The 24,940-nt window shown below is 34.5% G+C and overlaps 2 protein-coding genes across 5 annotated transcripts in view; one reads left to right on the forward strand and one right to left on the reverse strand.

Moving 5' to 3' along the window:
• Positions 1-13,935, forward strand: part of LOC109844555 (NADP-dependent malic enzyme-like) — a 17,310-nt gene extending 3,375 nt beyond the window's left edge. The window contains exons 2-19 of the mRNA XM_020413636.1: positions 8,183-8,303; positions 8,392-8,466; positions 8,534-8,685; positions 8,760-8,865; positions 8,960-9,025; positions 9,132-9,227; positions 9,312-9,383; positions 9,476-9,559; positions 9,645-9,743; positions 10,926-10,973; positions 11,104-11,157; positions 11,278-11,376; positions 12,320-12,409; positions 12,490-12,567; positions 12,690-12,764; positions 12,858-12,948; positions 13,409-13,537; positions 13,632-13,935. Of these exons, the coding sequence (XP_020269225.1) occupies positions 8,404-8,466; positions 8,534-8,685; positions 8,760-8,865; positions 8,960-9,025; positions 9,132-9,227; positions 9,312-9,383; positions 9,476-9,559; positions 9,645-9,743; positions 10,926-10,973; positions 11,104-11,157; positions 11,278-11,376; positions 12,320-12,409; positions 12,490-12,567; positions 12,690-12,764; positions 12,858-12,948; positions 13,409-13,537; positions 13,632-13,720 (1,491 nt within the window). The 5' untranslated portion in view covers positions 8,183-8,303; positions 8,392-8,403 and the 3' untranslated portion in view covers positions 13,721-13,935. The remainder of the gene's footprint in view (positions 1-8,182; positions 8,304-8,391; positions 8,467-8,533; positions 8,686-8,759; positions 8,866-8,959; positions 9,026-9,131; positions 9,228-9,311; positions 9,384-9,475; positions 9,560-9,644; positions 9,744-10,925; positions 10,974-11,103; positions 11,158-11,277; positions 11,377-12,319; positions 12,410-12,489; positions 12,568-12,689; positions 12,765-12,857; positions 12,949-13,408; positions 13,538-13,631) is intronic.
• The window catches only part of LOC109845168 (2-oxoglutarate-Fe(II) type oxidoreductase), a 36,528-nt gene continuing 26,665 nt past the window's right edge, over positions 15,078-24,940 (reverse strand). For 2 of the 4 annotated variants that reach the window (XM_020414379.1, XM_020414380.1), the window contains exons 9-11: positions 22,314-22,359; positions 21,730-21,809; positions 15,078-15,453 (exon numbers count right to left, since the gene is read on the reverse strand). In XM_020414379.1, the coding sequence (XP_020269968.1) occupies positions 15,360-15,453; positions 21,730-21,809; positions 22,314-22,359 (220 nt within the window). In that variant the 3' untranslated portion in view covers positions 15,078-15,359. Of the gene's footprint in view, positions 15,454-21,729; positions 21,810-22,313; positions 22,360-24,940 lie in introns of those variants that run through there. The other 2 variants (XR_002248239.1, XR_002248240.1) reach the window with 2 other exon arrangements.

Genomic DNA, 24,940 nt, shown 5'->3' on the forward strand with positions numbered 1-24,940 from the left:
CGGTGGGGGGGGGGGGGGGGGGGGGGGTGAATAGGGTAATTGCTAATCTAATCCGATTTTGATATTAAATTAAAACTTATAACGCAATATCCTAGCAATATAATATACAATATGATTATGCAAGGATAAACAAGAGATAATAGGCGATAAACAATGAGACAATAGGTGATATAAAAATATGCATAAGATGTAAAGTAGAATAGTATGCCAAATGCCAAACACAAACACAAAATATGATCACGGAGTTCGGTTAACCCCCGACCTACGTCTCCTCTCCTCACTCGAGGAGATTTCCATTATACTCAAAAATCTACACAACGATTTTCAAAGTTCACCGATAACTTTTACAACTCACACGATGTCAATCCAATAAGCTACACTTCTCTAAGTGTTGGACTACTCGTGTTACCTTCCTCAAATGTTTGAAATTACAACATTTCCCTAGGATTTACAACCAACCAACTCTTGAAATTAACCCTGGTCTCTCCCAACCACTCTTCTAAGTATCCTTGTGTATTACAACATGTTTAACAATAAGTGCAAATATGGAATTTGTTCACTAAACAGGTGAGAACGAAATGTAAGCTCACTCAATGAATTACTCCCACAACCCGATTATACTAAATGTGAAATATTTAAGCTCAAGTGGTTGTGTGTGTAAACAATGAGTAAAACAAAATCAAATTCAAATCGATCTAGCATAAATATATAAGAATCAAAATATTAATTAGCTAGAGAAAGAGTTTAGAAAACTTCTCCAAAATAAAGAGAAAGATTTGAGGATGAACGCCTCAAAAATGAAATTTGAGATCCTTCTCTTTGTGAAACTCTTTTCACATAAACAAACACATTTTTTCTTCTCTCAAAAACTCTTAAACAAACTTACAAAACTAACACACTTTTTCTTCTCTCAAAACCCTTAAACAAACTTGCAAAACTCTGTTCTATATTTTCATAGTGAAACAAATAAGTTTTTAGGGCTATTTATAGCCTCTCAACCAAAACAAATCAACTCAGCCAAAGACTAGCTGTTACTGGAAAAAGAACCGTTGATCGGTCGACTGGTCAACGAATCAGTCGACTTTCCAGAACGGTTGCTATTTTGCAGTGTGTTAATTATCATTATCGGTCAACTGGTTGACAATCGATCGACTACTAGATGGACGGTCAACTAATAATTATGGCTGGTTGACTGATAAACTAACATTTCAGATACTTGAATGCTGAAAAACTAATTTTCCAAATTCGTTTTAAAATAGTAAAACAACTTCAAAAATTATAAAACATGGGAAAATGTTTACATATATGAAAATAAGTATGTTAGAAAAGGAATTTCTAAAATAGCACTTTCCAAATGTGAAAACTCACTATTTTGCAAAAAACGGTCAAAAATACAAGTTTGTTAAACACTTGATTTTGATGAAACTTTTCAAACAAGTTTTGAGATATTTTTAAATGGATTAATAGACTTTAGAAAAGATGTAAAATAGTATCATTAAGTCAATAATCCAAAAACACTATACATTCCCAAATAGATATATAATACGATAAACCGAAATAACGTGTACGTGTATGGTTTGAGCTTTAAGTGTAAACAAATACAGTAAAAACCTAAAACATTATACCAAGCTAAGTAAGAAATCTTCGTGAAGCTCGATCTTGGTAGCAGGGATGAAGTGCAATAGAGAATCTTTGACTTGAATGACATCATGCTTCATTCCGATTTCCTCCAACCTCCATAAATATCATCGTTAAAGCTCAAATCTATCCAACCTCCAAGAATATCGTCGTTAAGGCACAAATCCTTCCAACCTCCGACCTGGATGCATGTTGGAGTAAAAACACAAATACTGGAAAACAAGATTAGGAATTGTTTGTTAATCATCAAAATCAGATTAGACAATAGGCTCACTAGGCTATTACTGCTCCCTAATTGATATCAAGCCCTCCGTCGACTTGACACTAACCCTCCTTGTTGTACATTCCAAGCTCGGCTCTAGACTTGTTGCAGTCTTCTTCTTAACTCCACCTAGAGTTGAACTCCAATGTTAGCTCTAGCTCTACTTAGGAACCTAAGTTCGAGGCATATCCCTCTTTCTAGTGGTCGTACATCTCTTAAATATGAAGCTTCACCTCGAAAACCATTTTGTTCAAACACCCAGTATAAATCCCATGTGATATTGGGTTCGGTATCCTTTTGAATCAAGCATCCCTAAAAATATTAGATTTTGTCTTGCCTTCAGACTAATCAAACATTGTCCAGGGCAAGCATGCTTCCACATTTTTTGGCCCATGACTGTCCCTCTACCTACAACCTTGCACCTTGTGACATTTTCCATGCAGACAGTCTTCATGTCTCCTTGCATTAGGAAGACAAATAGGCTTGTTTGAGAACATATGTGTGGATATGTCCTAGAATCTAACACCTCATCGCCATAGGAAGTGTTGTTAGAAACCATAGACATTAGACACCTTGATTTGTTGACTTTCATCTTCTGAAACTGCTAAGGCATCCGCTAATTGATCTTCCTCAATATCAGCCACATATGATGACTGGGCCGTAGCCTCTTCCTTCATCTTATGTCTCTTTAACCACTCTTGCCAAAGTAGTCTTTTTTCAAGCGACCACATCCTTAGCAAAAGAAACACCACTTAGTCTTTGACTTTGTACAGTTCGAAGATCTTCTCTTGCTTATATCTACCATCAAGTGGGCACCCGACTTGTCACCAACACCCACTCTTTGCCGAAACTTCTGCATGAGAAGCGCTGTTTTAACCTTGTCCATGGTAATGGTCCCCTTACCTACGCACCATGATGTCAACTGTCCATAACTCTCTAGAAGAGAATGCAAAAGAATCATCACCTTACCCTCATCATCAAGCTTGAATCCCCACTCGTTAACTCAGTCACAATCTTACTTTTAGTATTTTCTTTTTCTTCGTATCATTTGGTCTTTTAATAGGCTTTTACAGATTGAGATATGCTAACCTCAAATAAAACTTAATCCTAATATAAAATAATGTGCTACTTTTTAGTATACTAGTTTTTATGCACGTGGTTAAATATTATAATTATTTACTTTTAGTTTATTTTATTACTAAAATTTATTCTTTGATTTCAATTTGATAGTTTTTACTCACTTATGTCTCTAAAATTTAATATTGTGATTATTTATCTTCTTTAATATTTGTTTGAATGTGTTATACCTAATTTTTTTACCCTATGAATATTACTAACATCACAGAATAATGTTTATAAAATATAATCAATTAATGCTAAGCTATTATATTATTGTCTTTCATTCTATCAATATATTAAATTTTAATCTATCAATATATTTTTCAAATTTCATGATTTTTTTTGTAATATTGAACTTTTAATGGTCTTTCTACAATTTTTAAATTTGAGGGTGTTAATTGTGAATTTTAATTTTTAGGGGGCTACTACTAATTTCTAGATTTTATGTTTGTTATTTTAAGTTTTGAAAAGTCAAGATGTTTTGTGTAATTTTGAACTATTGAGGGTGTTTTGTGTAATTTTTTTGAAACTTTTTAGTTTTTAACAGTAATTCATATATTATAGTATGTTAGCTACTTATTATTACCATTAAAGATTAATATTTATAAATTATAATCAATTAATATGAAACTATTATATTATAGTCTTTTATCAGTTTTTGCGATTTAGTCTTCTATCAATTAATGATACATATGTATTTTTTCTGCTCTAACATATTGGTAAAATTATATGCAGTTACTTTAATTTATACAATAATATTAATTTTTAATCTATCATATATATTTTAAAATTTTTATTCTTTAAGTGGATATTTTAATATGTTATTATTACTATTTTTCTGCTAGTATCAACTTGACTATTTTCAGATTCTAAAAAGGGATAGTAAACCTTAAATTATATGTTATATTTATATATCTTAGTGAAAGAATATCACACAATTACTCTTTTCTTTGCCAAGTTCTAAATTTTTAGCTTTTTATTTTGTGTAATTTTAAACTGTTGAGAGTATTTTGTCTAATTTTTAAAACTTTTTTGCTTTTTTGTAATACTTTATGTAATAAACTGATACTACGGAGCTATTTTATATATTTTATTAATCTTATTTAAATTGTTGAGCTATAGATAGTTCAATAGGTATTAGGATAGGATACAAGTATGATTAGGATAGATTATAATTTAAATTAAATATTTAAAATAGTACATGGTAATTTTGAATGTTGAAAGCTTTTCCCGAACTCGTGCTTTTAAAGGGAGTATTATTTTTTTTTCCTTAATTTTTCTTTTTTTATAATTTTGAGAATGATTTTTGTTGCTTTAATTTGTTTGGTGAATTTTGTAAATATCTCATTCACATTATGTACATTTGTAAGTCTACGTCGTTCCTGGGTTCGACCTTTAGGGTAGACATTATTTGTCTCATTAATTTATTTAGTTTTTGTATATACAATCTTTATTTTGTAGACATTTGCAAATTTGGCATTTAATAATTTTATTTAGATTTACATTTTAATTTAAACTGTATCCTTATCTTCATACTATGCATATCTAATAAGAATTCATCAATTTATCAACTTACTCTTAATTAATAAAATAATATTTGAATTCCAATGGTACTTTTGTCTATTGAAAGATTTTCCTAAACTCATGCTTTTAAAGGGAGTATGATATTCTGGGAGATGAAAATATTACTTCATAACTAGGCTATGATTTGACTTCAGCTGGTTGGAAGTGTCAATACTACTTTCCATTTCATTTTATTTTGGATAGATATAGTGGGTGAAAAAAAACCATTTATTCATAAACACTTGACATACTTGACATTCCAAATGGTACAAGAGTAAGCAGAAGCTAGAAGCGGAAGACATATGAATAGATAAAGAATAAAGTGAGAAAGCAAATTATTTCATACTAGATAGTAGATACGATAGGATAATGAGTCATTTCTAGACACTCCAAATATCAAGAGATATGGTCATGCTATATTATTCTGAGATACAGAAGTCCGAGCACATTGGAGTTGTGTTAGTTTCCATCCATGGCAATATCTGAATCCTTACTCTGAATTTGATGCATCTGAGCCCACCCTATTCACATCTTGTCAAAGAATCTGACCTCTACTGCCTTCTTGGAATAGAGATGATCAGTGTCAATTATTAACATAAAAGAGTGTTGATACATCCGGCAATAAAAGTGTTGAGATCGGTAAAATTTTATTGTTCCGCTCTCTCCAAATTTTCCATGTGCTTGCAAGTTGCAACCTTCTAAATCCTACAGTGGCATATTTCCTTTGCTAATATGATATGAGAATGATTTATACATATTATGCACTATGGATTGTATTTTAACAAATAATTCAGATCTATCCAATGTCAAACAACATCCAAAATTTTAGGTTAAGAAGTTAGAAGAATTCAATATCCATAATAATACTCATACCCAAGCTATGTGCTTCATAAACTTATAAGGTGAGAACTATAAAATGAACAATTTAATTTATTTTGTCAAATAATTTATTACAAAACATGAAAAATAAGGGGAATCAGAAGGATCACATATCCTTCACAAATAAAGATTAAATTTCTCTTAGAGATTCTTGTAGCAAAAGATTTTCAGAGTTGATGTATAGGATAAATCTTAGGACATAACCTAAATCAGTTCATAGAGTGATATACTTGCTATAAAATCCACTTTTATAAGAATGATTTCATATGTGTCTTAAGTTACGATTTGTTTAAGGGTTAATTTTAGAAAATTCCCTCTCAGTTATGGGGGGCAATGTCAAAAAACCCCTCAACTATTTTTTTGGATACAAGGGAAACCTAGTAAATCAGAAGGATCCCGAGCCAAGGCCTGAGGTTGAGCCCCTTACCCTCACCAGTAAATCCCAGGTGAATTGGGCCCCCTTACCTCATCCAGTCACCAAGTTAGTAGGACACTTAAGGGACATGGGTGGCAAACCTCGAACTTGGGCCTTTGACTACAAAAATTGCTAATTTGAAACTGAGTAAATCTTCGTCAAATGTGGGGTGTTGTAGATAATCTATCTCAACTTCAAATTTTTTATTTAACCGTAAAACTTTTCTTACTTAACCGCTCAAAACTAGTATCATTGAGTTTAATCTATTATATGATAAGTATTTGACTTGGAAAGACCAAAATATCCCTCAACCATAAGAAAATTAGCTTGGTTTTTGCTAGATTAATAAAAAAGAGGAGATATAAAGGGAAAAAGAATTATAAGTTGATTGTGGTTCTTTTATTATCGGCTGAGAGTTTCTTTATAACTGAAGTAGCTTTCTTCGAGAGGGTATTTTCTCCAAATCACATATTCAAGTAACTACAGCAAGGGGTTTTGTTGAGAGAAGTGTAAAAGATTGGGGGAGTTTTTATGAGATGCTATAATCTAGGGGTATGTTCTAATATCGCACCAAAGTTAAGAGGGGTTATCTACAATACCCTCATAGTTAGGGTGTTTTGTCAAATTAAATCAATTGAGTGAGTTTTCTGAGACAATCAGAGTTTTTAAAAAAATAATATTTTTTTTAAATTTGGCTTGTTTATATTTTTGTCCCTCAAATTTTTAATAATTCAATATTAGTCCCTTCATTATAAGCAATTTCAAAATTTTGAAAGAATGATATAGAATTATTAAAGATCTAAAATCAAGGAACTTGTATCTAAATTATCTTTAAATATTGCTCTTATGGGTAATGTATTAAATGTCAGCCCGTATATCACTTTATCGGCCAATATATCAGGTTAAAGACCTTACTCGATAATATTTATCATTTTGTATTGTTTTCTTTTATTTGGGGATTTTTTGAAAAATATCGGTCGTTATCAAAAATATTGGCCGATACATCCCTTTGAAGATATCGATAAAATCGAGTTATTTTTAATTTGATTATGGGCTAGGGTTTAGGTTATGTTTGGGAACCAAAACCAAAACTCACGAAAGCCACAAAAGTCACAATTCATTTCTCAAATCTCTCCACTCTTAGCTCTCTCAAATTTTAAGCATATATTTTCATGCAAATTCTTATGTTTAAAATTCATTAATATGTTAGATTATAGCTTACAATGTTGGTATTATGTATGAATATTATCTCATATGACACCTAGTATTTTTTACATATTCATGCTGCAATCTGATATTATAGATTTTAGTTGTCCAATATTTATCTGATGTCCAACACTTTGTAGTAGTCCTTCGAAAGCCTCTTCGAAAGTTTTCTAAGCAAAGTATATAGTTTCATGAAATAATTCAAAATCTTGAGACTTATTTAAAATATGATGCTATTTTTCCACACCTCCTCTACTATATAAATATAAGTTATGCCTCTGGCCTCATATTATATAATGAATATTATTTATCAACAGGATCACATACTATTATTTGTGGTTAACAAAGTTTTCAAATCTTTATAGACTTAATTGAACTTAAATACCTTATAGTTTATGAAAGTTATATACCTCAACTTGTATCTTGTTGTACTTAAATATCCTAATATTTTCTAAAATTGCATGTTTGTACCTTCTGTCCTGTTACCTAAACGTAAGAATACTCTTTGTAATTTTCCTATATGAGTGTCATGGTATAATTCTAGGATAATTCTATATTTTCTACTCTTTCCATAAATAATTTATTAACATGCAATTGACTATTAATATATTATTATACATTAGTAATAATTAATATGATGTAGAGTTTTTACGATAACATTGGAAGTTTAGGGACCAAGTTAGACAAACTTGAAGTGGCATACAATATAATTAATTAACAATAATAATTAATTTAGTTTAGTTAGGATTAAAATGTAATATCAAAAAAGAATAGGGGTAATATAGTTCATAGAAAGTTTTTTCACAACTCCCTCTTTTAAGGGGAGTATGATTGTTTTAAGTTTAACCAAGTATTCTAAACCATGTCATCTTTCTCCATATTAGTTGTGAATTCAATCTTTTAGTTCTTGATTTCTGGATCTCATTCTTGTAAAGTTTAAACTTTATAACAATTTATCAAATAGCAATCTACAAATTTGCGGCATCTTGCAAATCGTAAAATCTTCAGGTTAATGTACAGATTCTATTCAATTAGTTAATATTGCTCCTCTGTCTCCTCTAGTTATCACTTCAATTAACGAAACTTCTCTTCTTCACCAGTGGTGGTTCTTTATTGAGAGATCCTCATCACAACAAAGGGCTAGCATTTACTGAGAAAGAGAGGGATGCTCACTATATTCGAGGCCTCTTACCTCCAGTGGTCATCTCTCAAGAACTTCAGGTTCCTATGCTTCTCATCTTGGGAACAAATCATACCCATTTTCCCTCTAGAAATTTAACTACTTACAATACTATCTGTCCCCTCACAGGAAAAGAAGCTAATGCACACCCTTCGCCAATATCAAGTCCCTTTGCAACGTTACATGGCGCTGATGGATCTTCAGGTATTTTCTAGAATTTCTTAAATACTGCTTTATTTTGGTGAGTACAGTCCCGAACAATGCTTTTCAGGAGAGGAATGAGAGGCTCTTTTACAAGCTTTTGATTGATAATGTTGAAGAATTACTGCCTGTTGTTTACACACCGACAGTTGGTGAGGCTTGCCAGAAGTATGGGAGCATTTTTAGCCGTCCTCAGGGCCTATATATCAGTTTGAAAGAAAAGTATGTTTTCTAGTTCAAATGATTCATATTTTTTTCTGTTTGTACTTGTGTTTTCTGAGTTGTGCTTCATACAGGGGAAAGGTCCTTGAAGTGTTGAGAAACTGGCCGGAGAGGAAGATTCAAGTGATCGTGGTTACTGATGGTGAGCGTATTTTGGGTCTTGGAGATCTAGGTTGCCAGGTAAATTTTATTTTATTTAATTAAAATAATGTGTTGTTTAGTTTGGGTATTTCTTTTTGATTTGGCTCTGAGAGATTATTTCCAAATTATTAAGGGAATGGGTATCCCTGTGGGAAAACTTTCTCTTTACACTGCTCTTGGAGGGATCCGCCCATCTGCAGTAAGCATTTAAACTTATGAATTTCTATTGCCTTCCACTAAATTAATTATAAATACTCTTATACAATACCTCTTCCTTCTTTTAACTGCTACGGCATGCACTGTAGTGCTTACCTGTCACTATCGATGTGGGAACTAACAACAAAAAGTTGTTGAATGATGAGTTCTATATTGGGTTAAAACGAAGGCGTGCTGCTGGCCAGGTAACAAAGAGTTGATATGTAATTTCCTAGAACTCTGCAGCTGGTTGAATTGCTGAAAAGAACAATTGTATTTTTTTTCTATAGGAATATTCAGAACTTCTAGAAGAATTCATGTCTGCTGTTAAGCAGAACTATGGAGAGAAAGTCCTTATACAAGTCAGTCATACTTGGTATCTCGAGAGATGGTTACGTAATTGTCTGTTCTAGTGTGATCTCTTATCTGCCTTTATATCTTGTGTATTTTGCAGTTTGAGGACTTCGCAAACCATAATGCTTTCGTATTGCTTGAAAAATATAGCAAGAGTCATATTGTATTCAATGATGATATTCAGGTAAGATGCAAGAAAATTTCCCCTTTTATTCCTTGTTAAAGTCATACTTTTCTAAACTGGTGATCTCTTCCTTTGATCAATGCAGGGAACTGCTTCTGTAGTCCTTGCCGGGCTTGTTGCATCACTGAAGTTGGTCGGTGGGACTTTAGGGGACCACAAATTTTTGTTTCTTGGTGCCGGCGAGGTTTACTATTCACTAATTTTCTTAGTCACTCTTTCATTTTCTATCAGTCACTGCTAGTGGTCCAATCTTTTGTTATCAGTTACAACTTGGTGCAATTTAATCCAGTAATTATAAACTGTGTTTGGTTTGCTTAGACCATATATTACTTGCGATCCACCATGTCTTACCATGCTTCTTGGAACCTCAGTGCAACTTTTTGCTCTATCTGGATGCATTTGCTTGAGCACATTGAATTTTAATGGATGGTTTGTGCTGGGTTGCTACCTAAGTTGCACAGTATATGTACATGCTAACAGCTAGTTGTTTTTTTCCACGAATGTGTGTCTTGATTGTCCTATCTAAGGCTGGCTATTAACCGCTATGTTTCTGCTATAGTCTATAGATGATCCTCAATTTTGCATCTCCCAACTTAAAGACCCCTGCCACTACACCAAAACTCTGAAGTTGTGGTGAAGGGTAATCGTTATAAACTTGAGTATATGCATACATTTATTCATGCATGCATTCTATTGTATAATATATGTTTTAAATTAAAACACTCGTCATACTCATCTCAGACGTATATCCTATGCTTCATATTTACTTGGTGAAAATTATTTGACATGAGTTTGGTTCATTTCAGCCCTTATCTGGTTTGAAACTATGATTAAAGCATTATTTGGGCATCCACTTCAAAATCAAGCCACAACCTCGTACCACAACTCTTATAAATTTGCAGTGTCCCATACCCGCATCCTCGCTTGCACCTGTACCCGTTCCCATTTCAGTTCTATATATCTGAAGTTCTAATCTTCATGATTAGTCAAATTTTCCTGAAGAGATGCTTTTGTTGATTTATTATTGGGGTTTCATTTTTTTCCTCTCTTTTCTCAGTGTTGGTAATGTTTGTCTTTGTTTGTGCGCGCGCTCGCATCTTCCAAACATAGAGCACATGTTGCATCTATAGGTGTCATAACAAAACTGTGGATAATGCATGCGTGAAGCCTTGCATTCATCATATTGCAAGTTGCAAATATTACATTACTCATCCCAAAAAAGAAAAAAAGAAAAAAAAAAGTATAGTCTGCGGCTATCAGGAAACTTAAATATGATTTAGGTTTTAGTTTGCAATTCAATATTAAATTTGTCCTTCATTGATGATGCCTTTTTTAGCAGATAGTTTTTTTTTGTTGGTTCTTGCAGGCTGGTACTGGTATTGCCAAACTCATAGCCCTTGAGATGTCAAAGCAGGTAGAAGCTCCACATATTTTAGTAGCTCAAATCCATATTTTTCTTGTTCCCTGAAAATTTGTGATTTCTTAGAATAATTTTTAATACCCTCAGTCATTATTTCCATATTTTCTTCTAAAACATTCTGCAGACAAAGATCCCAATTGAAGAGTGTCGCAAGAAGATATGGCTCGTTGATTCAAAGGTGAGAATTTGTGCAAAATGCAGAGCATACAATTATTATTCACATGCATACATGCACACTGGATCTCAGAAGAATATACTATATGTTCATTTTTGCTTAAGATGAGCTATTATATTGTAGGGATTGATTGTTAGCTCACGCAGGGAGTCCCTTCAACAATTCAAAAAACCATGGGCGCACGAGCATGAACCTATCAAAGAACTCATTGATGCTGTAAAGGTGTGAAGTCGTGCAAACTGAATTGCCAGTGCCATTCCTTTCTTCATATTTGTCCTCTTTCTAAATTTCTCATTTTTAACTTGTAAACCTAATAATCTCATATTTTGATCAAATTTTTTTCCTCGGGACACTAGGACATTACTTCAATCAATTTTTTGGCATGCTTCTATCATCGCTAGAAGATGGGATGTATCCTATACCTTAGTGAGTGTAATGCTTCATAATCTATTTTAGTTGATGGACCCAAAGTGTTAAGCCAATACGACTTTCATTAATGAACCAGATCTTTGTGATATCTTAGTATCATCATCAAAGAGCCTTTTCCCATTGAATGATGGGGTCAGGTTTGGAACATAATTATAAAGTTAGAAGGTTCAAAAGAAAACCTGACGACATTTCTAAATCTGTTGAAGCTCCCATCTTCAACCCCTTTACTTGGTGCTAAATTCCTCTGAGAAAACTATGAACCATAGAGAGTTTGCCATAAGGGAAGTCAGCTGGCAGATAGGAAAACCTACCTTCTTAATCATGTACTTTAAGCTTGTATTGTGGAGCTACCCTCCAAATCCTCCAGACAATAAAAGTCTAGAGGCAAAGGTGATAAGGATTTCTGTGTGGTGCCCCTTAACAGAATATACACTCGTATGCCAAAGTTTTATCTTTGAACACAGCCCACACTGGTTAGTATATATCTCCAACCTTTTTCTTTTTGTATTAACTGAATAAAAGTGCAAGTTCTCTGAATTGTTTTGATTCTGTTCCCTGTATGTGCAAATGTCCTCATAATTTATTGCTTGATGTTGAGTGTGTTGATCCCCTTGCCTGATTTTCTTTTGCATAAATGCAATCTCAACAATATTTGTGGCTAACAAGAGGTTTTAATGTTAATATACATGGAAATATACAAGAGGTTTTTAATGTTTATCCTTCAACTCTTTTGTAGATTATTAAACCAACTGTGCTGATTGGATCATCTGGAGTGGGGCAAACATTCACACAGGAAGTAGTTGAGGCCATGACCTCCTTCAATGAGGTGTGTTGTACATATAAATTCTTAAATCTTCAGTTTGTAATCAAGAATAGACCTCATCCTTTCTTTTGTACGAAGTGCAGAAGCCCATAATTCTTGCTCTCTCAAACCCGACTTCACAATCTGAATGTACTGCTGAACAGGCATACACCTGGAGTAAGGTAAAAGGCCACTGGTTCTATATGATATCTTTTTCTCCACTAAAATGGCAATATATCTGAGTTGAATTTTTTTACTTCGGCGAAAAATGACCTCCCAAGAAATCTTTTGTTTGTTTCTACAGGGACGTGCCATATTTGCTAGTGGCAGTCCATTTGGTCCTGTCGAATATAAAGGCAAAACTCACATATCTGGCCAGGTTTGAAAGTGCTGTGTACAGTTCTTGAGTCTATTATTTCAGATTGAGATACTCTGATCTTTGAACTGATTTGCGTGTTTCTTTTCCCTTCAGGCAAACAATGCATATATTTTTCCGGGATTTGGTCTTGGTTTGGTAATATCTGGAGCTATTCGTGTACATGAAGACATGCTTCTCGCAGCCTGTAAGTGTACTTGCACTTGAATTTAGTTGTCTTGAGGGCTTGTTAGGATTATGGTAATTGAAGGATAAAAAGAAGCTGTTGCTGAAATAATTTTCTTTTCAGCTAAATGTGTAATTGTGTGGCACACATGTCTAACATGTACTTGCAACTATATTCATTTTGAATGCAGCTGCAAGTATATGATTTAGAGCCTGAAAAATAGTTATACTCAATAACATAGTTGTAAACACACCAATTGAACTGGTGTTTTGGATTTTATTTTGGATTCTTATATTTACATGTGACGTCAATGGCAACCAACTAAAGACACCATAGAATTTAGGAACTGTATATGGACATGGCAAATTTCTTATGCATGTGTCAACTGTGGCGTAAAAATCCCTCAAGTACGTGTTTAACCGATGGCTACTTCAGGAATGTCTACTAAATAACTGAATCATTTCTTGATTTGCTTGGACAGCGGAAGCTCTAGCATCACAAGTGACACAGGAGAACTATGACAAGGGACTGATATATCCACCCTTTACGAACATCAGAAAGATATCTGCTCACATTGCTGCTAAAGTTGCTGCTAAAGTATATGAGCTCGGTTAGTCTCACTCCGGCTAATTAGGCATTAAACAATTTGATACTTGATTTTTTTTTTTGAAAGATTAACTCACTAGTATGACATTATTTTGTAGGCTTGGCTAGCCATCTCCCTCGTCCAAGCAATCTGGTGGAGTTTGCAGAGAGTTGCATGTACAGTCCCAGATACCGTAGTTATCGATAAATTTAGCAGACAGATTCTTTCAAACTTTTACAGTAGCTAATTACTAGGTTTTGCTGGTATCGATCTTCAATTGTTTCCATTATAGTTGTCATCTTAAGTTTCTTGTCTTTTCATTTTCCTTTTTTGACAGTATTATACCCCATTATTATTGTCAGTGAATCTTGGATAATAGCTTTGCACAAACTGAAAATTGCTTTTAATTTTTTTTTCGTTGATGTTCTTCTAGAAAATGGTAATCATATTACACAATACAGAAGACTGTGTGCTTGTAACATTGAAAAGGTTTTGTTGGTGGTCGTAGATAGATGTTGCTGTGTTGTCGTATGGCAATAGTTGTGTGTAGAAGGAGATGATACCCGTCACATTGCAAATCTTAATGTACATTAGTTCAGTCACAACTACATTGATAATGAGTGCAATAATTGACAGGTGACCACCACGACGCGCTGATGTGATAGGTGTCACCCTTTTCTGCCTCCCCTATGATATTCTCTATAAAGGGTTCTCCGTAAGATTTTTCTGTGTTATACATGTTAAGTAGAGAACAAATTTCGCAGGAAAAGACTAGCCTTTGGCTTAGGAAATTTTGTTGTCAAATGATATGAAGATTGCTATTCGTGAAATTGATTATGATCCGTATAGGATCTCAAATGTACGTCGGAAGCTTTAGAAACAATAGATATGCATTAGCGATCACATCAATAGAGTTGTTCTCAAACCTTACTCTGATGAAGTCAAGATCTTTGTAGTGCATCGACGAAATATCAGTCATGTTGGAGATTTTGCATGTTAATTTGGTGTTGTTTCTTCCTTTTCCTCCACTTTCAGTTTCTGTTCTATCCTTTTCTTTTCAAAAACCATGCCCGCACAATGTTTGACATGGGTTATACAATTTGGAAAGGAAAAGCCTTTCTTTCTTATAGAAAACCATCGAACCTAAACTTTCCATGCAAGCGGACATGTTATGTTTCTTCCAATTTTAAGGGAGTACCATGTGATTATTAATTCCAATAACAACAGGTCATAATGAACATTCGATTACGGCTCACATTCTCGGACAGGAGTAGTTGGAGCCTTTTGTGGTTCCAACTACATCCAAACTTCAAGATGTGTTTCTTGGATGTTTTTACGGTACTGATATACTGCTGCGAAAGCAAAATAGACCAAAAATTCAGAGATTTTACATCTGCATTCAAATGCAAGAGCGATCCAAACAGCACAAAGTTGTAACGACATGTTATTGGCAGCTTGAATGCCCTCAGCTTCACAAGCGCGGGGTGTTAATAGGCTTAGGAAATTTTGCCTGTTAGCAAGCAGTGAACCCATAAAATTTCAGCTGTTTACATAATCAAACAAGTTTTACTAATTAAACATGAATCATATATAAGCTGATAATCCAGATACATCTAGTTCCAACAGGGTTTGCGTCATTATTGATCAAATGATACAAACAAGAGACATCAAAATTTACATAATAAATAGCATACATTTTCAGTTGCATCTTTGCCGACAATCTTTTATCTTCTTTATGTTATGGTATTGATCTGTTATAAGGATCATATAAGGTATTAAATGGGAGAAACCAGAGAGCTCCTGTACAGAACTTCGACCTTGAAAAGAAATATGGAGTTTTTCTCTTTCATGCTCGATAACCGTTATTGTATGAACTTAGATCAGCATGTGTGTCCTTATATCGCTTTGATAGGTATTCTGCACATGTCACTGGAGGAAACCTGATGAAAATCCAAACTACTATCAACAAACAAAATAGGCTCACTCGAATAAGTTGATCCAACAACTCAATTAACAAAAAGAATATGATAAACCAATATCTGAATAAACGTTCTAATAGAATTAGTAACTACGGATGCAAATGGGTTAGATACAGATTGGACATGCTACAGAAACAGATACGAATATGGTTCAGCATAACAACCATATCCATATCTACCAAATGCAGTACAAATATGACTACAATGAGAGGATATCAGATATGACTAAGAAGATATATACCTGGAAATAACTAATTATACAGGGGGCAGTTAGTTAAAGGGCGCATTTTATAGGGCGATTTTTCTCCTGCTATTGTGCGTCTCCGCCTGTTCTCAAATGAGGAAGAAGAAGAAAAGTGGAAGCAAGGGGATCGTCAACACTGTATTAAGAGATTCAATCTTCGTCTTTCCTTCCTCTTCTTCTACAGTTGATGGAACTGTGGGATTTGAGGAATCGGTGGAGATCAATGGAGCTGAGGAAAGCAATGGAACAGTAAAGGCATTGAGGGCTCCATCCATGGCAGTAATGGAGAGTACAGGTCCAAAGGGAGCTAAGAAGAAGTTGTTAATGGAAGAGGTTTTGGCTAGAACTAATTCAATCTCAGATCCGATTCAACTTAGATCTGGTCATGTTCTTGCTCGCCAACTAAGACTCCTAACTCTATCTCTTGGGCTGATGATGTGGATGAAGGTAATGCATCTGGTATAGATGAGTCTACTGAGGTGATTGATGAGAATATTGAGATATTTACTCCGTTTGTAGCTCAATCTGTTATAGAAAATGGGAATGCTGGAAAGCTAAATCTGGAAGGGGATGGTAATGGTGAATCAGGAATTCTAGGGCTAGATGATGAGGCTAATAAAATGAATAACCAGGTTAAAAAAACTTTTGCTAGCCTCTTTTCTGATAACAGGAAACCAGGGAAAGAATCGTCTCTAAATTTTATTCCACCTTCTCATGTAATTTTCTCTGTTGAGGAATGGAAGAAAGGTGAAGAATACTGGAAATACTCATTGATAGGGCATGTTATAGGGTTGAATGTTAAATTTAGATCTATGGAAGCATATAAAAGCAAAGTATGGGGAAGAATATCAATACCTAAAACTTCTTTAATCAAGCAATGAGTGTTTCTTTTTTACTTCCAATCTGAGCAGCAGATGAGGGATATTTTGGAAGCAGCGCCTTGGTTTTTTGGCTCTAGACCGTTGGTTCTTAAGCCATGGTCCATTGACACTAAAATGGAAAAAAATCAGGATTGTTCCTATCTAATGTGGGTGTAATTTCCTAACCTTAGCTCAATCTATGGAGTGTTATTGGCATTAGCAAAATTTCAAGCCTTAAAGGGTGCCCTATAACAACTGATATGTTAACAACAACAAGACAAAGGCTAAGCTACGCAAGAGTATTGCTTGAGGTGAAATGGCCCCTAAAGGAGCCATTACCTGACAGTATTGATATCCAAGGACCAGATGGAAAAAGCTATAATCAGAAAGTTATCTATGAACTTAAACCTAGATGGTGTTCTAATTACAATATTATTGGGCATGAAACTGATCATTGCAGAAGACAAAATTAGAAAAACGTGGATTCCTATTAATAGGAAGGAGGGAAATGATGCACATGCAAATTGTGCACAAACAGAATCACATGTGTCTGGACATGTATCAAGAACAAGAGCTGGTGGAAGAGCTAATACTGAACAGAATATGCATGTATCTGGGGAAAATGCACAATCTCATATGAGGGGAATAAGACCAGATGCTGGGGAAGGGGAAGAGCAAACTGTAAATTCTGGAAAAAATGCACATGCCAGTATCAGACTGGGAAATGATGCAAATTCTGAGCAAATGCAAATGGTTGGAAAAGATGCACAACAAATTGGTGAAAACATGCACAAAATGAATGGTCAAGGTAAAACTACTGCTAGCTCATCTGATAAAGGAAAAGCAATTGCTAGTACCCCTGATTTTCAAAAAACTGGGAAACATGCACAGCAGGATTTGTTATACAATGTGTCAGACATGAACTAACAAATGTTTATCAATTTTCATCCCCAATGGTAAATGCATCTGGATTTACTAGTGTCAGTAGAGCAAATATTGCTAGGATAACAAAAGTTAATACTACTGGAGATCAAATTCATCAAACTCAATTCTCTCCATTGGATTATCAGGTGAATGAGCTTGACCCCTGTTATGTTGATAGGTGTGGAAATCAATAATGCACCTAGCTATCTGGAATATTAGAGGATTTAATAAATCCTCTAAACACTTGAGTGTCAAGCAATTCATACATGACTATAAACTTCCTTTTATAGCTCTCTTAGAAACAAAGCTTACTGAGGAAAAAATGAATCTTATAGCCGAAAAAATTGCTAAAAATTGGAATTGGGTATCAAATGTTCAAGAGGCTGGTAGTGGAAGGATTTGGCTTCTTTGGAATAATGACATTCTCACAATCCAATGTGTTAAATCTACTGAACAATACTTGTCATGCTCAGTTCAATCAAAGGATGGCTATCTCTCATGCATGATATCTGTGGTTTATGCCTTAAATCAAAGGGAGGGGAGAATAACTCTATGGCAAGGTCTCCTTAATTTCAATCAGAATATTAATTGTCCCTGGTTGGTTGGTGGGGATTTCAATACAATTATTAGTGATGAAGAAAAACTAGGAGGCACGTATACTTCAGATTCTGACATGGTTGATTTCCAAAGTTTCATATCCTCAAGTCAGCTGCTACACATCAAATCCACTAGGTGTTTTTTCACTTGGAGCAACAAACAAGAGGCTAACACTAGAGTTTAGAGCAGATTAGACAGAATCTTGGTAAATGATAGATGGATTCAGCAATACACATCAAGTCAAGTCAAGTGGAATTCTTAGTTCCGGTTTGTTCTGATCATTCACTGGCACTTATAACTATTGGGGATGAAGATTACCAGGGCAAAAAGCCTTTCAAATTCTACAAATTGTGGACAAAGCATACAAATTTCTTATCTGTTGTTAAATCTGTTTGGGAGCAGGAAATTCAAGGGTTCAACATGTACAGACTGGTTTCCAAGCTCAAGAAACTTAAACATGCTCTTAAGGAGTTAAACAAAAAACATTTCATGAACATAGGAGAGCAAGTTTTAAGAGCTAAGGAGGAATTAAAAGCAGTTCAAAAGATGTTGAGTAATGATCTCTTCAATCCAAACCTGATTTCTAAAGAGAAGGAATGTATTCATAAATACAATAGGTTGTTGCTTTGTGAAGAATCCTTTTACAGGCAAAAAACTAACAACAATTGGGCTGTGCATGCTGATAAATGCTCTCAATATTTTCATTCAGTCATGAAGGCCAGAAGACACCACAATAGGGTATTATCCCTATGCTCTGAAGATGGAACAAGAGTTACTGAAATGTCTGAGATTGTATCTGAGCTTGTTGCATACTATAAGAGACTTTTAGGCACTACAATACACACCTCTGATCCTGACCATGCAGTAATCTCTGATGGTCCTATTCTCAGTAATAGCCAGAAGATCATCATGAGCTCTCCTGTCACTAGAGATGAAATCAAACAAGCTGTTTATGCAATTTCTGACGAAAAAGCTCCTGGACCGGATGGATTTAGTGCCTCTTTCTTCAAGGCTGCTTGAGATATTATTGGAGATGACTTGATCAAAGCTGTGAAGGAATTCTTTAATTCTGGTAAGCTTCTTAGAGCTTTTAATACAACAGCTACCACATTAGTGCCTAAAATTCTCAATCCTAGTTCACCATCTGATTTTAGACCAATCTCCTGCTACAATTGTGTCTACAAAATTATTTCAAAGATTATGGCCGCTAGAATTCAGAAAATTATAGGATATCTGATCAATGATGCACAAAGTACTTTTGTTAAAGGAAGACTTATCTCAAACAATATTTTGCTTGCTCATGAGCTCATCAAGCATTATGGAAGAAGGCACATTTCACCAAGGGTAGTTCTTAACATAGACTTGAGGAAAGCATTTGATACAATAAGTTGGAATTTCATCAAAGCCATGTTGACACGGCTAGGATTTTCAGAAAACATGATTATGTGGATTATGGAATGTGTTACTACTACAAGATTTTCTTTATCCCTTAATGGGTCATTACATGGATATTTTGAGGGAGCTAGGGGATTGAGACAAGGTGATTCACTATCTCCATATCTATTTGAGATTGGTATGGAATATTTGTCCAGGAAGCTTAAAACACTTAAAACTGACAGTTCCTTCAAGTTTCATCCAAAATGTGCTGGCATGAAGATCACCCACTTAATTTTTGCTGATGACTTACTCCTATTTAGCAGAGCTGATATGAATTCAATAAGTAAATTGAACTATTGTCTTCAAGAATTCAGTAGGGTGTCAGGCTTGGAGGCTAACTCTAGCAAATGTTCTATATACCTTGGTGGGGTTGAAGATAATATAAGGAATCAGATTTATTCTTATTTAAATTTCTCAGAGGGCTCATTACCTGTGAGATATTTGGGAATGCCATTGATATGTAAAAGACTTTATTATCTGGATTGTTCACCTTTGATCAGCAAAATCTCTGAACAATTCCAGGGTCAGCAAAGCAGGAGAAAATTGTCGAATGCTGGGAGAATACAACTGATCAAATCAGTTATATTGGGGATCCAAAATTATTGGACAAGCAATTATGTTCTGCCGATCAAGGTGTTGGAAAAAATTAGCAAACTTTGCTCGGCTTTCTTTCTTATGGGGCCAAAAAATTAGAATTGGTTTCCTAGAGTGATACTTGCAAAGACAAAAAGATGGGTGGAGCTGGGATTATTTTCTGCAAAGAATTGGAACTATGCAGCTACAATAAAGACTCTATGGATGATACACATCAAAAAAGATTTGTTGTGGATTAAATGGGTGCATGGGAACTATCTTCGCCAAATTGATTTATGGTTAGTTCAACCAAAGAAAAATGTCTCTTGGATGTGGATACAATTGCTTAAGGTGAAAGATATGGCTTTAAGAAGATTTGGAAACAAGGATGAACTGTTAAAAACTATCTGTGACTGTTACATTAATGGCAAACTTCAGATTTCTTCCATATATCAAGCTTTAAATCAATCAACTAGCCCTGTAACTTGGTCAGACTCAATTTGGGGTGGCTTACACTATCCAAAGCACTCAGTTATCTTATGGTTAGCTACCCTCTCCAGATTATTGACACAAGATAGGCTATGAAAATTGGGAATTCTGGAAACAAACCACTGTGTCTTATGTCCAGCTTCAAATCGTCAAGAGGAAACCAACAAGCACTTGTTCTTTGAATGTCAATACTCTACATATGTTTGGAATAAAGTGATGGATTGGTTGAATTATGCTTGGAGATCTTGCAGCTGGAACCAAATCATAACCTAGTATAGCAATAACTTGAAGGGGGATGGTTTCATGAAGAAAATGAAAAGAATGGCACTATCGGCAACTGTATATTGGGTATGGAAGGAGAGGAACCTGAGGATATTTCAGCAAAAAATGCATTCTCCTGATCGGCTATTCAAAGATGTGAAGTTCTCTATTTTTCTAAAGTTTTTAATGAAAATATTCCTGATCATGTAAAAGAGGAAAATTTGAGAAACTGTAAAGCGTGATTTGCTTTCAGGTTTAGATTCATATCAGACATGATTTTGATATCTTGATGTACTCCACATTTTCAAAGTTTGGTGATGAATAAAAGTTTATTTCATTGACCTAAAAAAGAGAGGATACATACCTGACGTAAGGAAAATAGAAAGACCAAAAAGTATATAGATCACGCGACACAAGTAATATTGAAATAAAACACAATTTCTCAAATCAGTACCTACCAACGTGTTCAACACACTTAAGATCTAAGCATTACCATCTAGATTATCAAAATTTGGTTTAGATCTACCAATTCAAAGCCAATACAATTTCAACCATTTAATTGACACAAAAACCCAAATAACCACATTTGTATCCGACTTTTTTTCACCTGTATCATACTCGTACTGACATCCAATCAAAAAATAAAATGATATATGCATCCATATCCCACTGGATACATATAGAGATAATCTCTATATGTATCCAGTCGGGTATGGATAGGAATATATTCAAGGACATCCATTGCATTCTTATTTACAACCTGAAACAAACTTCTTGAAACTATCCCAACCTATCAACTCATACAAATACACATCCATACATACACAAAAAGTATCAGGAGTGGAAACTTACTTGGGAGGGTTTGCCTCAGATGTACAGGTCGGCAAGCACTCAACAAGGCACTCATGGCTTGGCTCCACAAAATAGGCAATCTGCTTCCATTACAAATAGTGAATTAAAAATATAATATTTTACCACAGAAATCTTTAAATGATGGATCAGAATTGGTTTTGATTCTTGTCTAGGGCCGACATTCAAAATGTCAGGTGAAAACTTACCATGTGGGGAAAATAGTACAGATTATTCGTATAGCGATGTATCAGGTGAGAACTAATGACTACAGATAAATGAAATGTCCTATATGTGGACATGAACATGCTAAGATATGCTAAGCATAAACCAGATTGCAGACATGTAGAAGAGATTAATATTTTGATTACAAATAACAATAAAAGACAGAAAGCAACCAAGTGCCAGACCAGGTCATATTGTTAATCATGCACTTGATATGCAAACAAGACCAAAATGTCTTACGAAGTACTGAAAACCTAACGATAGCAAGATAAGTCATAGTCTACTTAAAAAAGGAGAGGCGGCATGGGTGATATGTATTATTTTCAGAAGACTTGTTCAAAACCATGATCCATGGAACTTACAGAATAGCGCTCCTGACCATCAACTATTACTCGGTGCAGTGTCGACCTGCACATAAACAGGGAAAGAAATCTATTTAGATAGGTGTTGGACACACAGAAGTTGTTGAACCAAAAGAATAAATGATATGCCTATTAGAGTCAACAAAATTTAGTAGTTTACTAAATAGTTTCTGAACATTGAAAAGTCGTCATGTAGACACAAATAGACATTCAATGCAAGGTTAGAAACTATCCTAGAGTGTCATTCAACTTAGAACGAGTAAAGCAATCATCAAAGCATAATTGAGTAAGACACAGAAGCTATCCAGCAGTCACATAATGACCTGTCAACTTGGATGATTATAGTTTTAATAAGTCATAACTGATGGATTTTGTAGTTAAAGATAAAAAAGAATCACCTGTTTTATCCTTCCAAATAACTGACTTCAATTGTAAGTAAAATCTCTTATATGAGGGAAAGGAAACGCACTGGAATATTCCATGTTAAAGGAATACCATGCAATGGATTTAACATCTTAGACATCCAGAATATCAAGTTGTTCCTTAAAGTAGAACATGCCTTGGTAACTACATTCCAAAAGGCCAAGCTGATAGGCAGTGCACCCTCATAGTATCCAGAGTCGGACATCCAGACATCTCCACATACACAGGTGTTTACTCCTTTTGGTCCGCAATGTACAGGGTATTAGCATACCACTTACCTTTGTCCTGAGCCAGGATCAAACTCTCTACAAAATTCCCAATGGCACTATTTGACTTCATTGTTTAGAGTCAAAGCCGATTCATAATTTCTTTTAATTCAAGAATAATTTAACCATGTGGTTCACGTAGAATAGAGTCCTTTTGTATGCCATAATAAACCATTTGTTTGTTCAATTCTGCTAGGGAACAAACCAAAATAGAAAACTCACATTGGGTGTAGAGATAATCAAGCTTGAACAGATGAATCCCACCTCCAAGACTCTCTTTTTTCTTTCCTGATGTGGTGTAGGAAGTGTTGAAGAAGATATGAATGTGGGACTGTTGTTTAATCCTGGGAGTGACCACTTCACCCAGAAACTTGAATATTTACAGAGATTGTTAATCTTCTAAGGAGAAAGCGTTTGTTATAAAACAATCTTATATCTTATACTATTATAAAAGTATGTTGGATGTTAAATCATTTTCTTCTGAAAAGCCCTTCAAAACACATATGCACATCCATAAAAAACATCCATGCATACATAAAACCCCCCCCCCCCTCAAGTCAAACACAAACACACAATACATAATACTACGCCCCTTTAATACTTCCATAGCCCCCAAACTTTTATATTACATTAGTGCTACTAGGAGTTAAATATTCTTTACTCTCTCTCTCTCTCTCTCTCTCTCTCCTCTCTCTCTCTTCTCTCTCTCTCTCTCTCTCTCTATAAATATATATAGATATATATATATATATATATATATATACTATATATAATATATATAATCAAAATTATTTTTAATTCCTTATAAATATATATATTATCATCCAAGTTCATTATTGAAATGGATAATCAAGTTGTTACACGGTTTCTCAAAAAGAAAACTAATTCTTGAATTGAGAAGAACATGCGCAGAATTAGATGGTCCATGGAATTAGAGAACTATATTCATACTGTTCAATATATTCCAGAATTCACTAATATTGGCGTTGATTTCCTATCCAGGCATGGCCGGCTCCTCATCGGGAAAGCAACCGGATAAAAGCAAGGCGAGAAGCAGGAAAAAAAACTTCTCAAAATAAGAAGCTCAATGCTCCCTAGGGCACTAGAAAAAGCCTCTACAGTTTAAAGACATAGTAGTCAAAACTGGTATAATACCAATTTACCAGAAGAAGACTACACCACAATAAGCAATCTCTGAAAGAAACTCCAGAAAAAGAGAGTTTCCGCTTCAGATACTAATGCTTGTTATCAGCATTAGAAAAAATTATCAAGAAAAAGAATCGAAAGATTCAAGACCTCAAGAAAGGATACCACAAATGCAAAGACATTGTGAAAAATCTTATGAGTCAATCAATCTTGACTATGTCAACGGCCCCGAAGACGCAGAAAGAACAAATGTGAGACTTTATGGGCTCAAACTCAATGTATCTAAGAACGATCCTAGATGAAATTGAGATCAAAGATCTAGCAGTAATAAAAGTTGATGTTTTTGTCAAACTCGCCAACTATTTCAAGTTTGATATTTCAAAATATCAGACACAGAAAATTAAAAGACATGGACAACAATTATCAAAGAAACCAGATTGATGATCAGGCAATGCTCCCATTTTTTTAAAGCTGAAGGATGACGGGATAAGCTCGTTGCTCAAATCAGCCTCACGGGTTATATTGAACCAATATGACCGACCCAATGTACTAGCTAGCTTTTAGCTTATACTCATACATAAAAAACATATTAAAAAGGGCCTAACACGAATTATATGTTACTAAAACTAGACTCAAAGAATACAAGCCCTTTATTCCTGAAGTATGCAATCAGACACTTGAAGAAATACATAAACTTCAACGAGTTTTTGAGTATAAAATATGGACAATATGGGAAGAACGTAATGTGTTTGAATTCTATCCTTCCTACCAAATCTGGAGGATAGACCCTTT

This window comes from Asparagus officinalis, chromosome 6, assembly GCF_001876935.1.
Source record: "Asparagus officinalis chromosome 6, Aspof.V1, whole genome shotgun sequence".
Taxonomy (NCBI): Eukaryota; Viridiplantae; Streptophyta; class Magnoliopsida; order Asparagales; family Asparagaceae; genus Asparagus; species Asparagus officinalis.